Source organism: Echinops telfairi, unplaced genomic scaffold (assembly GCF_000313985.2).
Source record: "Echinops telfairi isolate 266 unplaced genomic scaffold, ASM31398v2 ScPeMD7_2010;HRSCAF=2546, whole genome shotgun sequence".
NCBI lineage: Eukaryota > Metazoa > Chordata > Mammalia > Afrosoricida > Tenrecidae > Echinops > Echinops telfairi.
In genome coordinates this window covers 19910705-19926581 of record NW_022105908.1, presented here as the reverse complement: position 1 = coordinate 19926581, position 15877 = coordinate 19910705, and the positions used below count along the sequence as shown (strand labels likewise).

Sequence of the window (15877 nt, the reverse complement as noted above, 5' to 3'; positions counted from 1 at the left end):
CCCTCTGCCGCCGCCGTCTACTGCGCAGGCGCACCGGGCACCCGCCCGCCGCGCGCGGGGCCCTGAGGGCCACGGCGCAAGCGTCAAGGCTGGCGACCCCGCTCGCGCTCGCCGGCGCATTGGGACTTCCACGCTCCCTTCCTCTCTCTCACGCCCCCTCCCGGTCGCCCGCTCGCACTTGCGCAGAACAAGCACGCTCGCTTTCTTCGCCCTGACGGGCCCCCGCCCCCGCTTTCTTGCCCCGCCCCACAACACTGATTGCTAACCAATCGTGGGAAAGGAGGGACCGGGCTCGCTCAGTCGGATTGGATGGCGGCTGCTCCTGGTCAGGCCACACCCACCTCACCACTGGGAGCCCCGCTCGGCTTGGACAAATTAGGGATGGGCATGCGCCTGAATGACTGGTCACTTTCCCGTGCGCGCGCTTTGTCTTTCTCCGTGCGCACGCTCCAAAAGGAAAGTCGGCGGGCAGGGTGCCTGGTGCGCGTGCGCTGTATTCAAGCGTGTTTCGAATCTCTTTGCAGCTCCTTAACTTTGTGCTATGTAGGCGATTTAAGTCACGGTTTGTGCCTTGAATATGTTACTAGGGGATCCAGATCAAGCATGTAATGCAACGTTTCCGAATCAGGACGTCGAGGTTAGAGTGGCAGAAAACGTGCTATCTAAACGCTGAGGAAATTCAAAATACTTGCTAAATGCAATTGCTAAGGAGTATGGGGACTTGGGGAGCAACTTCAGGTTCCTTTCCTCATCGAGTGGATTCAGACACCTAGCGACATGATAGGGCAGAGTAGAATGACCCCCACAGATTTTTCCAATGCTATAAATCTCTATGGAAGCTGACTGTTCCTTCCAAGTTAAGTGTTTTAAGCTGTGCACAACCAGGGCGCCTTCCGTAAAGATTAAAGCGCTATGGAGCATTTCGACTCCATAACACATGGGCCCGCCATGAATCAGAGCCAACTCCGATGGCAACAAGTTCAACCCCTCTGTTGAGTGCTAGGGGTGCAAAGATAAGACTTTCTTCTTAATTTCAAGGCGTTTCCAATATATTACGAAAGGGCCAGATATTTAAACAAATACACAGGATGTGAAAATGTGAGTGGATACCTGGAGATAAGAACTGGGGCAGGGAGCAGGGAGGGAGGGGGAAATGAGGAGCTAATACCAAGGGCTCAAGGAGAAAGCAAATTCTTTGAGAATGTCGATGGCAACAAATGTACAAGTGTGCTTGAATGGATGGATGGATGGATTGTGATCAGAGTTGTACAAGCCCCCCCAAAAATGATTTAAAACGAAAAAGTGCAGGAGAATGGTTGGTTGTTCTTTAGAGTGGGCCTGGAATACCACACACAGGAGGTGATGCAGACTGGTATTTTGAGGAATGAGCAAGAGTTTGCTCTAGGAAAAGTGTGGTAAGAGAATTCGTGATAAAGAAAACAATGTGCAGAGGAACAAAAAGAGCAGGTCCTTCACTGAGCTTAAACTTGAGTTTGGTGTGAAGCTTCCTGAAACTGACTTTTATCAGTTGATGGCAGCTATTGAAAGCATTTAAGCAACAGGGTCATTTAAAATTTGCATTTTTAAAATCATTTCATTGGGGCGCATACAATTCATCACAATACATAGATCAGTTGTGTAAAGCACACCTATACATTTGTTGCCCTCATCATTCCCAAAATTTGCTTTCCTCTTGGGTTCCCGGAATCAGCTCATTTTCCTTTATCCCTCTCCCCCTCCCTCCCCCAAAATTTGCATTTTACAACTGTAATGGATAAAGCAATAGGGTCATTTAAAATTTGCATTTTACAACTGTGGTGAATAAATTGTAGAGTAAGGGCAAGTGAAGGCACTAGGGTTTTTTAGGAGTTGTTGCCAGTGAGAGAGAGAGAGAGAGAGAGAGAGATTGACCTAGATTAGGGCTATGGGTTGAATTTGAACCTGTTAGGTTTTAATCAACAATAATTGGTGATGAGGTAAAGTGGGATTAGGAGCCAGTGAAGACTGGCATGAACATAAAGCAACTCTCAGATTCCTAACCTGGCTTACCTGGTGAATGATGATGCCAACCACAGAAAAGAGAACACTGAATTTGAAGAACCGAGGGTGGGTCTTGGAGGTAGAATATTCCCTTAGCTTAAAAAAAAAAAGTATCTCAGATTCTGGTTTACGTACAATTTCCTTAGTCTTCCACTAGGCCCACCCTAGGTGGTGGTTGTCAGGTGTCATTGAGCTGGCCCTGATTCATAGCGACCCAAATGAAACACTGCCCTGTCCTGCACCCTCCTCACAATTGTTGTAGCTGAGCCCATTCCATCTGATTGAGAGGCTTCCTCTTTGTCACTACTTTACCTAGCACAGTGTCCTTGCCCGGGGCCTGGTCTCTCCTGATAACACGTCCAAAGTGCTTGGGAGGCTGTCTCATCACCCTTGAGTCTAAGAAGCATTCTGACTGTACTTCTTTCTTCTCCATTTTCCTTATTCATTATCCAACTTTTACATACATACCTTTGAAGCAACTGCAAACCCTGTGGCTTGGGCCAGACACACCTTAATCCTCAAAGAAACATCTTTAGCCCTTCAAAGATTTCTAATGAGCACATTTACCCAAAGCAAAATGTTCTCTTCAAGACTGCTTCCATGAGTGTTAGTTGTGAATCCCAGTACAATGAAATCCCTGACGACTTCAAGGTTTTCTCCATTTATCATCATGGAGATGATGATCCTTTCATGTGAACTATTGGTCCAGTTGTAAGGATTTTTTTCTTCTTTACATTGAGTTCCAATCCATAGTGAACACAATAGAGTTTCATTTTCATTAGCAAGTGCGTCAAGTCCTCCTCATTTTCAGCAAGCAAGGTTGCATCATCTGTATATCACAGATTATTAACAATCCTTCCTCTGATTCTTCTTCATGTACTCCAGCTTCTTGTATTACTAGCATACAGATTGAATGCGTGTGGTGAAAGGATACAACTCTGATACACATCTTTCCTGATTTTAACCGTGTAGCATATCCTCCTATTCTATTAGAACGATCACCTCTTGCTCAATGTCCCAGCTCTACAACTCTTATTCTTCTCAATGTTATCTGCAGTTATCTACACAGTGGAATGTCAGTAAAACACATGTAAACACGTTGCTGGTATTCTCTGTTTTCAGCCAAGATCCATCTGATGTCAACAATGATATCAGTCATGCCACATCTCTTCTGAATGCAGCTTGCATTGTTGGCAGTTCCCTGACCAAATACTGTTGCCATGATTTTTTAAAGTTATCTTCAGCAAAATTTTACTTGCATGTGATGGGAATGGTATTGTTCATTTCTGCATTCTGTTAGGTCACCTTTCTTTGGAACAGGCACAAAGAGTATCTCTTGCAGTCAGTCAAATTCCTTGCCATAGACTAGTGAGGCCTTTTTGAAACATTTTTGTTTGTTTGTTTGTTTGTTTGATTTTTTGGGGGAAACATTTTAGCCTCACTTTCTGGAGCAGCCATACCAATCACCCCAAACACTTAATAGAATCTCACCTTAGGCTAATGATGAAGGGATGAATGGGCAGGAAGCGAATGTAAAACGGGGTGGGGGTTGGAATGCAAAGACATCTAAGAAGAGCTAGTAAAATCTGGGGCTGTGAGAGGGACAATATAAGAGGTAAGCCCTGAAAACCAAAGACCAAAGAAGATGAGGCAAGATGGATCTGGACGTACTGTTTTCCAGTTTGTCCCTTTTTCTTCTGCATGAATGTTCAGTATTTGTAGTTTGCAGAAATAACACATAGCATGGCGCAAAGCTCAAAAGACCCAAAGTAGTTCCATGGAGAAAAGAGTCTCCCTCCTTCCCTCTTCCCTGGCTACCCAGTTCCACTTGTCCACAGGGACAACTATGCTCAGCTGGTTCATGGAAGGCCCGAAAGCCTAGTCTGTGTCCAATTTTAATTGTTTTGGTAAATGCCCCAGTAAATATATTATTTACTTCTATAGATGTTTAAAAGATATCAGTCCATGTCACATGAGGAAGAGTTGCGATCTTGAGTAAGACTGGATTCATTCTCTGCTCCTGAATGGATAAAGAGCTCACCACCTCACTGTGTCTTGGTGAGGCTTGTCTTCAAGGATCAACAACGGTAAATTGGTTTCAAAGGGAGTAAAAAACTGGCACCACTAGGAAGAATGTGGGTGTCTGATGTGTTCTGTTGTTTTGATACCTGGGTTCCTTTTGGTTTTTCAATTAGAATTTTAAGATGTGCCTTCAGCTTTCCATAGGTCCTACTTCTTACAATTCACATATTGATGTCGCCTGCCTATCCCTTTCAGTGGGTATATTTTCTTCCTTCTGGTACAACCATTTAAGCAATGTTTCATTCTCAAAAGAAATGTTATTTCACCACTAAAATGATGACAGATGTGTATTAACAGCATGGGAAGACGTTTCTGACATTGTTTGTTTTATAAAGGTATGTATAGGGGCTACCCAAAACAACCAGACTTGCTCTGGTCGTAGAGGAGCTTTCTTAGTACCCATTTTTCCCACTAGGTGAGCATCTAGCAACTTGTTCTGAGTTAGTGCACCCAGTGGCATCACCTGGGAAGGTTCCTTCTGGTCACAGTGAATTTTTTCATAAAAGCGGGGTGGGGGGTGGGGGGGTGGGGGTGTCAGATGCGCAGGCATTCCCTCCCCTGAAAGCAATCAGTTGCCAGACTGCTGTCTCATCCCTCCACAGGGGTGGGCCTGCTCCCTGCCTCTGGGGACAATGGACAGGCACCTGTAGGAGGAGTTCGCATCCTACTGATAATGGTCTCTATCAGTTGGGCCAGGGACAGGCCAAACTGGCTGTCCCTCTTCCTATTGCATGTATACCCCTAGACCACCCCCTCATTACTGTGTAACCTATAGTGCAGCCCCTCCTGTTATGTATGTCTCTACCTGTAATTAGTGGGCTGGCATGCCCCAAAAGGTATATAGGTGTGAGTCAGCAACATAGAGCACTCTGACTCTGAGCTCCTTGCTGCTCACTCCCTGGTCACTCCCCTCTCCCTTGTTCCCTTGTCCTTCCTTCCCTTCCCCCTCTCCACATGAATTACCAAGCGGGGCTGAGGTGAGCAATGCTACCATGTAAAATGTATCTGACTCCATTTATTTCTATATATCTCTTTTATCTCTCATGCTCTCTATAACTTTACTATAATATTTACTTATTATCGCTGTACAATTGTGCCTACCGAACCCGTAGTGATTGTGCTAGGAGCTGGGAGCTGACTTCTTCTGGCAAAAGCGGTTTCGCTCAAACCTTGTTTTTTGTGATGGCTGATTTAAAAGAACAATGTGTGGCTATGATATTTTGTTTCCTGCTCAGGAAAAATGCTACAGAAACTTGTGATGTTGACCACAACTTACAAGGACAGCACTGTGGGAAAAATTCAAGTATGAGTGGTTTTCTCATTTCCAAAAAAGGTGAAATGTTGATGTCTGTCAATTTCCCAAATGGACAAAACTGTCACCATATAGTGCATTTGGAATTTGTTCTACCAGGTCAGACTGTTAATCAAGCTTTCTATTTAGAGGTTCTGAAAAGATTGCATAACAGTGTGTGACAAAAAAAGCCTGATTTGTCACAGATGGGGGACTGGTTTTGCCACCACCACAATGCGTCTGCTCATGCAGCCATCTCAGTGCACCAGTTTTTGGCAAAAAACAATATGCCTCTCTTAGCCCATGCACCTGACTCACCTGACCTCGCTCCACTCCATACGACTTCTTTTTGTTTCTGTGAACACAGAGGGACCATGAAAGAACAGCGATCTGAATGTAGAAGAGGAGAAGGAAAAATCGAGGGAGGTGCTGTCAGCCATCCAAACAAATGAGTCTTAAAAAGGTTTCCAAGAAAGGAATCGCAGATTTGACAAATGTCAAATTTGTATTTAAGTGTAATGGAAAGTACTTTGAAGGTGATAAGGTTGTTTTATTAAAATATTTAAATATATAGCTTTGAAAAAAATATCTGTTTTTTAGAGGGGTACCTCTTATATGATCCCACAAACCTCTGGGAGCCAGACCTTGATGGGTCTGCCTTGTTTTTCTAGGTCTAGAGTTTTCTGCCTTGGACAGGGCAGTGTTACCACTATTCTGCTCATGTTCATCTGTGCATGTGAAATTTGGACATCGAATAAGGAAAACCAAAGAAGAACGGAGGCATTTGAATTGTGGGGCTAGAAAAGAATATTGAAACTACCGGGACTGCTAATAGGACAAACCAACCTGTCTAGGAGTGCTCCTTAAAGGCAAGGAGGATGAGACTTGGTCTTATATACTTTGGACATGTTGCCTGGAAAGACTAGTCCTTGGAGAAGGGCATCATACTTGGTGAAGCAGGGGGGGGGGAGGGCCTCAAGGAGATGGATTGACGTGTGGCTGCACCAATGGGCTCAGGCACAGGAACAATGGTGAGGATGGTGCAGGATCTGGGAGTGTGTCCTGCGGGTGGGAACCAATTCAATTACTCCTCACAATAATGGCAATTGCTCATTTAGTGGAGAATATTTCATTGTTCTGTTCTGACTGGTTTCCAGTTTCTGTGTTACACAGGTTCCAGCTTCCACAGGCTTGACTCTATGGACGTGTGTGTACACATACACCTGAGAGAACATGAATACCCAATATGAAAGGGTAACTGAAGATAAGACTATGGACATCCTATGTTTTTATCCTTTTCTTGTGTTATCTTTGAAAGCCAAGAAAGCTAATTAGTTGTTATTCAACAATTCATCCACATTTTAATTTGTGACACTGATTGCAATTCCCAGATGCTTTCACTTCCCTTCCGGTGTTTACTGTTCCCAGTCCTCCTCCTTTCTCCCAGCCTGAGCGGTATTCCTATGCAAATACTGTCCTTTCAGCTCCTGTGGCTTTAAAGTCCTGTCACAGGGATGCTGTAAGGCAGCAGTTCTCAACCTGTGGGTCCAGACCCCTGTGGGGGTCGAAGGACCCTTTCACAGGTGTTGCCGGATTCATCACTTTAGCAAAATGAGTGATGAAGTAGCAACGAAAACAATTTTATTGTTGGGGGGTCACCACCACATGAGGAACTGTATGAACGGGTCACGGCATCATGAAGGTTGAGAACTGCTGATTTAAGGGGTAACAAAGGGCCATAGGTTCAGATGTTCCCCAGTCTCTATCAGAGCAGGAAGCCTGCTCGTTCTTCTTGGTTTTGTTCCACATCCTCCCTCACTCTATGAAGAACTTCCTAATAGCGCTTTCAGAGCAGTCAGGGCAGTAATTGGGTACCATCTAGTTCTTCTGGGCCCTGGGTTATGGAGTCTGGCTCACAGGGCCCATTAGTCCTTGGGACTCATTGTTTCCATGTCTTTGATTTCCTTCTCTTTGCTCCTGACAGGGGCAAGATCAATAGGTGTACCTTCCACAGCCTCCCCAAAGCCCTTGCGACCTAATGCTCTAGTCACAATGCACCAAAGTAGAATGTCGGACCATGTCTTTGTAGACTCCATTATGCCAACTGACCTGGATGCCCCCAGGAATTATGGTCCTGAACCCCCAGACCCAGCAACTCATTCCCTTGAGGTGTTCCAACTATGGCTAGCTAATATTCAAAACTATACCCCCAGTATGCTCGATTATATTCATAGATATCGTTACAGCACATATAAATACAGATGTCGAAGTATCCTCTGCTCTGGCCTCTTTGACGGGAGCCCTGATGGCATAGTGGTTATGTATTGGGCTGTTAACCACAAAGTCAGTAGTTAGGAACCACACGTCTCTCCTGGGGAAAGAGAAGAGGCTTCCTACTCCTGTAAAGACCGTCTCGGCGACCCACTGGGGCAGTTCTACCCTGTCCTAAAGAGTCACTATGAGTTGGCATTGACTCGATGGCAGTGGGTTTGGTTTGGGTATGGACTCTTTATTTTATGTTTATGTTCCAATGTTCCTACAACAAACCTGTATTGCTTGTCTAATAAAATACCATGAAAGTTGGGAGAAAATGAACCTGACTCCCTCCTTGGCCTGTTAAATCCTAAAGGATTTCTCTGATGTTATTGAACTCTAGTCTTTCCTAAGGCCTGTCATACTGAAAATAAAAACATCGCAACATTGCCAAAGAAAAGCATTCGCTAGCTGAGCTGATGTTTTTAGTTGTGGCAATTGCTCCTCTCCAGTGCCCCCTGAATGCCACCACTAGGTGGCATTCCTCTGCTGGCCTTAGTCTCGTTCCATTCAGGCATCAAGGCCTTTGTTTGGGTCCCAAACATGACAGATTTGCCCAATGTGCCAAGCTGGTCCCCCTGGGACTCTCCAGGCTCAGGCCACTCACGTTTTCTTTTCCTTATATTACGCTGGTCAGAGCCAAGACGCTGGCCTGCTGAAGAAGAAAGTCAAGCTGGGCCCAGCTTTACCCCCAGGAGCAAGATTTATTGGTCAGAACAGTCAAGAAAGAACACATGCATCATCTCATCAACCCCTTTAGCCAATGCCGTAAGAGGGCACGGTCACTCCAGGAGCCCAAGCGGAAAGCGAATTTTGAGAATGATGAGGGCAACGAATGTATAAGTGTGCTTTACACAATTGATGTATGTATGGATTGTGATAAGAGTTGTATGAGCCCCTAATAAAATGATTAAAAAAAAAAAGAGGGCATGGTCACTATCATTTATTTGTCACTCTCAGCGAAAATTTTGGTCTTTCTGTATTTGATAAAGCTACACCTCCAAACCGTCTTTCTCCAGAGAGGCCTCTAACCACGGAAGACAGTATCTGAAGAGGGAAGGAGAGGTCCAGGCTGAGAGAGATTTCCAAGGAATAGCATCACCTTCCTGCCAACTCCCTCATGGCCTCTCCTTCAAAGCGGAAGGAGTGCCAGCCTTCGGCTTCAGTCAGATCTCGGGCTCCTAGAGTCTTGTAAAGGTCCATGGCCCTCTTGTTCCAGTCCACCACGGCCAGGCGGAGCTGGGTGCAGCCTTTAGCCAGGGCCACCTGTGGGAGAAGAAACCCACTCACTTTTCTGGGGGCAAAAAAGGAAAACGCTTTCTCATCTTTTTAAATCCGGGTGACCCTCTATACACCCTTACTTTTCCAAAGCCTAGGTTGTAACCCCCACCTTAGCCAGACCTTCACGGTCTTCCTCACCTGGGCCACTTTTTGGATTATTTTGGAACCAATTCCCTGACCTGTGGTGGAGGGAAAGGGTTGTCTGAGTGGAAAGTGATCAGAAAAGGCCATAGGCTGGGACTAGAGGCAGGGGTGGCAGTGGGGTGCATAGGTTGATTTGCTCCGGGCCCAGCCCATCTTTCCCAGTACCCCTATGTTCAGGCATCACGTAGATGTCCTCCAGGTACACATTGCGCCCCTTCCATGTGCTGTAGATGAAGTAGTATAGCCCATAGCCCACCACCTGGGGCCCTGAGAAAGAGAAAACGGGAGTGGGGTGGTTCGATTCCCAGGCGTATGGCTGAAGAAAGGTCTAGCCGGCTGACCGAAGGGATAATGCTGACGTTCAGGTGCACGTACCTTGTGGCTCACCTTGAGCTGGAAGAATCTCCGCCACAACACAGTGATAGAAAGGATTCTCCCCAAAACCATCTGCTCTCAGGGCTGGGGATCGGAGTTACGACAAGAGAGGCAGAAACAGGTCCTGAGCGTGTGCCAAGCCTAGAGCTACTGCGGACGGGAGCACCGGCCCTCATTTCCTCCCCAACCTCCTTCAGGCCCCAGGTGCTGAATCCCCACCTTCTTCGCTGATCTGCACCTGATCCGAAAGTTTCTCGTACTCAGCCAGCTCCTAAGGCGTGGGGGCGGAGGTTGGAGGAGGGAGCAGGGTCCCCGCCCTTGACCCCAAGGCCGCCCCTCCTCGGTGCCTCCCCACCTCAGCCCACCCATGCCCCTGCCCGCGCCTCTCTGCCTCCCTCTGGGACCCCGGCGTCCGGCGCACGCTCTTCACCCGAATCAGCCTTATTATGTCTGCACAGTCGCCCTCTTTTGCCTCCCGGATGCGCAAGGAGGCCATCTGCGTCCTGGCGGGCTGAGCCCCCGTTCAGGACCCCTCACTCCTGGTCAAAGGGCAACTGGAGCCTTTCAAGGGCCTGCGAGTTCGTCGGTTGAAACCCAGTCGAGAGCCGAGCGGGAGGGCAGCCGCGGCCAGCGAGGCCGAGGGAGATTAGGGAGAGACTGACCAGGTGGGGGGCGTGGCCGGCGAGCGGGTCGCCACCGTGCGGTGGCCCCTACGCTTGACCCCGGCGGACGCACACGCGCCAGCCAATCAGCGCGCAGAGTGGGCGCAGCCCCGCCCCGGCCCCGCCCCGCCCCCGTGACTGGGTCTGGTGACTGCCTCCAGGGCAAGAAGCAATCCCGCACTACCGGTTTGGTCGGTGCTGAACTACCTCAGTCGAGGCCACACCCCCACCGCCCTATCTTTGTTCGAAATTTTTAAAAAATGAGTAAATAAGCAGCCATCTAGCTGAGAAGCAAAGAAGCCCACATGGAAGAAGCACCCCAGCTTGTGTTCACGAGGTGTCGATGGGAACAGGTATCAGGCATCAAAGAACAAAACTCACATCATTGTGAATGAGGGGGAGTGCAGATTGGGGACCCAAGACACATCTGTGGGCAACTGGACATCCCCTTACTGGGGGGCCGCGGGGAGGAGACGAGCCAGTCAGGGTACAGGGTAGCAACGATGAAACATACAACTTTCCTCTAGTTCCTAGATGCTTCCTCCCCACCCCCACCCCCTCCACCCCGGCCTATCATGATCCCAATTCTACCTTACAAATCTGCTAGACCAGAGGGTGTACACTGGTACAGATAGGAACTGAAAACACAGGGAATCCAGGGCGGATGATCCCTTCAGGACCAGTGGCGATACCAGGAGGGTGGAGGGAAGGTGGGGTAGAAAGGGGGAACTGATTACAAGGATCTACATATAACCCCCTCCCTGGGGGACAGACAACAGAAAAGTGGGTGAAGGGAGACATCGGACAGTGTAAGATATGACAAATTTATAAATTATCAAGGATTCATGTAGTAAAACAGGTCCTTTGGAAAACAGGGTGCGTAGAAACAACTGTTGTAGAGTGTTGAACGTAGCTATTTTCCTCGCTCCAAGGCTTCCAACGTGATGATACTATGGCCTCTTATTACCACCATTCCAGTATTGTTCTGTTGTCCACTAGTTGCCATCTCCACACATTCATTCATCTATCACAAGATTCATAAAGGGATCAGATCCCCGAAGCATCCCGTGGACATGCCTGCCACCATTTAATTTCAATAACTTCTTGTCCATAACCTTTTTTCAACTCGGGCAGATGAGCTTTGCTTACTGTGTTCTTCTCTGGAGGTTCAGCATTGCCTTGAAACAGAATTCGCCTCCTGCAATCTTTTCCTAAGCAATCCCACCACCTTTAACATAAGCTCATGGTCTGCTCACAAAGCTCCACCCCCTTTTTCAGGTTCACCTGTGCAGTAGTTACCTGCTTTCTTTACTCTCTCTTCTCACTTCCATCCAGCCAGACCCTGGTTGAGTCTTAAACACACACACACACACACACACACACACACACACACACACACGCCTTTCTTCTAGGCCCTTCCAGAGTTTACTCCTCTCCTTGGGGCTCCAGACCCGGGATCCAGAGAGAGTGGTTTTCTTATGGGGACACCATCCCTAAACATGACTGGCTTATGCTGGGACTTCACCAAGCCCAAGTGACAGTGGGCACTGGACCCTGTCTGGAAGTGGCACCAGGTAGGCCAGTTCTTGTCCTAAGCAGAGGGAACTCTTGAGCTGGTCCAGTGAAGGAGAATGGAACGAATTTACTGCTGTGTCCTTAGGTGTGTCGAGCCGGTTCCAACTCACAGCGACCCCATGTGCAACTGAACGGGAACACTGCCTGGTCCTGTGCCGCCCTCACAATTTAACACGGCCATCACACGTAATCCATGGGAGACCCCCCACGAAGGAGCTATTCTTGTCCCCACTTTTCAGTTATTTACTTATTAATCATTTTCTTGGGGGCTATTACAAATCGTATGACAATCCATCATTCAGTTGTATTAGGCACACTTGTACATAGGTGGCCATCAACATTTCCAAAACATTTTCTTGCTATTTGAGCCCTTGGTATCAGCTGCTCTCTTTCCCCCTCCCTCCTCACCTATCTGCCTCGTGAATCCTTAATCAATTATATATTATTGTTGTTATTTCGTGTCTTACACTGTTTATTGTCTCCCTTCACCCACAGTTCTGTTATCCGTCCCCGTGGGGGGTGGACTGTGTATCCAACCTTGCGATGGGATCCCTTTTCTCCCCCTCCCCAGCCCCACCTTCTTCCACCCCTCTCGATATCACTGCTCCCACTTCTGTTCCTGAACTTGTCCCCACTTTTCAGCTGGAGATCCTAAGCCCCAGTCTGCATTGACGTGACAGACAAGGCCTGCGTGAGTCGAAGGTGCTAGCTGACTTTTTTTCCATTTAAATGTTATTTATCTGTTGTTGTTGAGACTATACACCGCAAACAGACACCAAGTAACATTGCTTGATCACATCCAGGTTGTCATCAATGTGTTTCCACAGAGATAGTACTTAAAAGAACATAATGCTAAAAACTCAGACAACCAAACTCACTGCCATCAAGCCAACTTGGCTCATGGTGACACTACAGGACTGGGTAAAACTGTTCTTGTGTGGCTCAGAGGCTGTAATTCTTTCTGGGAGTAGAAAACCTCATCTTCTCCCACCGCAGCTACTGATGGTTTTGAACTGCTGATCATGCAGTTAGCACACTGTCTGACCTGTAATCGCTAGGCCACCAGAGCTCCTTCCCCTCACCCCAAGGTTTTTATTTTTATTTATTTATTTATTAAATCATTTTATTGGGGGCTCGTGCAACTCTTATCATAATCCATCCATCCATCCATCCATGGTATCAAGCACATTTGTACATTTGTTGCCATCATCATTCTCAAAACATTTGCTTTCTGCTTGAACCCTTGGTATCAGCGCCTCATTTTCTTACCCTTCTCTCCCCCAGGGCTTCTTTCACTAGTGAAGCTAATTTGGTTTTAAGAAGACTTCAATGCTCAAGTAGAAAGAAAATGTTTTGAGGATGATGATGGCAAAAATGTACAAATGTGCTTGACACAATGGATGGATTATGGTAAGAGTTGTACGAGGCCCCAGTACAATGATTTAAAACAAAAGAAGAAGAAGACGGCAACCTGAGTGATATTCGTGGTTTAAGTTCAAAGATGATCTCAAGATAAGAGTTTATCCTCCTTCAGGGCTCCAGAAAGACTAGAGCCCACGAAAAGTTAAACTCCTCTCCTGCATTCCCTGCTTTTGACCAGGAGCCTTCAACAGAATTTTTGATAAAAACATGCAGTAATAGTAGCTGGGGACCATCCAGCTCCCAGGCCGAAGAAACAGTTCTTCATAGCAACAATTAGTCATACATTGCACATCCTTCTCTTAGTCTGCTTCTCCTTCCAGGTGAGAGAGACCAATTGTGCTTTTGATGGCCACTTTTAAGTGTTTGAACTGCACTGCGAACTAGGAAGTAGAACAGACTCACTCAACAGGCTGTTAGGCCAATTAATGGGATATCCCATGAAACCATGGCCCTAAACTTCCAAACCAAGGGACCAAATCCTAGGAAGTGTTTGGTTGTACGGAAGGAGCCCCTCGTGGCAAAGTGGCCCTGAGTTGAGCTGTAGTCAGCAGTTCAAAACCATCCGGTGCTCCAAGGGAGAAAAGGGCTTTCTACTCCCTTTAACTGTTACAGTCTTGGAAACTCAGAGGGGCCATTCGACTCTGTCTCCCATCTGCCATATGGTCGATAGGTGCCAGCGTCTACCAGATAGCAGTGAGCCCGCTTTGTCTTCTTGAAAAGAGCCTTGGCAGTTTCTCATTCTCTCGCTCTCTGTGAATATATCTAACGACTTCTGCTAATTCAACTTCTTACAACTTATTGACAGCAAGTTCAATGATTGGCTGCTCAACTCTATCCATAATCAGTGTGATTTGTCCATCATTGTTCACCTCCTTTTCCTTCTCTGTTTTTCTGATAACCACGAATAAACTTTGGTCTCTACGTATTTGCCTTTTGTGTGTGTGTGTGTGTGTGTGTGTGTGTGTGTGTGTGTGTGTGTATGATCAAATATATGGTTCCCAAAGGGATTCTCCCAGGTTGTCTTTTCACGTTTTGTTAAGTCTTTTGACAAACAAAATGGTTTCATTTCTATGAGGTTCCATTCATTGATTTTGTCATTGGCTGTTGGTGCTTTTGTTATTGCATTATATAATCCATTGTTGAGAGCTAGCCCTGCCAGCGGTCTTCCTGCTGAATCTTCTAAGAATTTTATGAGTTGAGTTGGCCTGTTCAGGTCTATTATCCATTTTGAATTTGGTCGTGTGTATGGTGTGAGGCAAGGAAGCCTCACTTTTCCACATGTGGAAATTCAATTTCCCAGGAAACATTTATGGAAAAGACTCTTTTTCTCATGGAATGCACTTCACATCCTTGGCAAAGATCAGTTGACCACATGTGTAGGAGGGCATTTCTGGACTCCTAATTCGAGTCCATCACCAGTTGACTCTTAAAGTGCATGTTCTTTCCAGTTACACCACGCTGTCTCCGAAGAAAGCGGTGGAGGCAGAGCCCAGGGTCCCGGATCCTACAGCTCTCCTCCTTCCTGCAGGTGAAAGTGAAATTGGATGACATGGTAGTTACATCAGCTCATGTCAACTTGATAATTAAAGTGTAGGGGTGGAGTTTAGCCTGTTAATCAGGTCTCAGCTTGATGACCTCATTTGGATGCACTACCAAGATAAATGGCTCCCTGGTGGCCAGCCCCCCTCTCTCTCTCTGCTTCACCTTTCTGTTGCGGAGCTACTTAAGCCACGCTGATGGAAGCCAGAGCCCTGGAGATGTGCCCACCACCACTGGATCTACAAGACTTTGTACCCACCAGCCTGGGATCTTGCTGCATTCTGTATTATTGCATGTGGCTGCTTGGGTCTGAAGGGATTTATGGACTAGTATCACACTTATGGGTTAATATCTGACTTGATCTGGACTGGGCTGGGATGTTTTCTTCATATATAATTAGTCTTTAATATGAAGCTCTTTCTTACCCATATATGAGTGGATTTATTTCTCTAGTCCACCAGCCCTAACACAGAGGGGATTCTATACTGCTGGGGATGGAGGGGGGAGAGGTGCTGCTCCTGAGACATGGCTCCGGATCCCAGGCCAGAGACACTCCCCCTCCAAATCCCATCGTAAAGATTGCACAGAGAGACCTGCCGATCCCCCCTTCCAAAATAAGTGGCATCACAGGAGTGGGGACGTGGCCAAGGCTGGCAAAACATCAATGGGGTCCTCATCCGCCTTTTGAGAAGAGGGTTCAGGATGCAAGCTGGGAGGACTGGCACAAATGCTTGTGTCTCTGAGGGCAAGAAACAAGATGGGGAGGCTTGGACTGGGGCTCAGATGCCCAGATGCCAATATCTTCACCCCTCCTCTCTCTGTCTAGCTGGTCCTTCCCCTCAATGACTCCTTGGGCCCGGATCTTAGACTGGACCTTTGCTCCATGAAACTCTAGCCTTGAGTCCTCAGGAGACTCTCAGACTCTTCCCCCAGACATCCCCCCACCTCCTGTAGAACCCTGGGCCTCCCTCTGGAGCTGGGGCACCACCTGGCAGCAAGTCTCCTCCTTGCTCTGGGGTCCCAAAGGACTCTCCTTGGCTCAGCCTCCACTTCCAAGATCATGTAAGAGGAAACACTGCCTGCTTTCTGTGGGGCCAGGAGCACAGGAAGCAAAGGAGGCCCCCCAAGCTCAACATTGAGAAGGCTTAAAGGG

General features: G+C 47.2%; 1 protein-coding gene and 1 pseudogene across 3 annotated transcripts; both read right to left on the bottom strand.

Moving 5' to 3' along the window:
• Window positions 1-8654: 8654 nt before the first annotated feature.
• SAT2 (spermidine/spermine N1-acetyltransferase family member 2) lies at window positions 8655-10182 on the bottom strand. Of its 3 annotated transcripts, none has more exons than XM_004712911.2 (6): window positions 9957-10182; window positions 9746-9797; window positions 9527-9610; window positions 9317-9418; window positions 9146-9186; window positions 8655-8992 (listed from the first exon to the last, which is right to left on the bottom strand). In XM_004712911.2, the coding sequence occupies exons 1-6, from the start codon at window positions 10020-10022 to the stop codon at window positions 8825-8827; spliced, it is 513 nt and encodes a 170-aa protein (XP_004712968.1). In that variant the 5' UTR covers window positions 10023-10182; the 3' UTR covers window positions 8655-8824. The 3 variants fall into 3 exon arrangements, with proteins under 3 accessions (XP_004712968.1, XP_045149375.1, XP_030742354.1); XM_045293440.1 differs by having other exon boundaries at window positions 9539-9610; XM_030886494.2 differs by lacking the exon at window positions 9317-9418.
• A 919-nt stretch (window positions 10183-11101) lies between these two features.
• Window positions 11102-11331, bottom strand: LOC115870578 (annotated as a pseudogene).
• Window positions 11332-15877: the final 4546 nt, after the last annotated feature.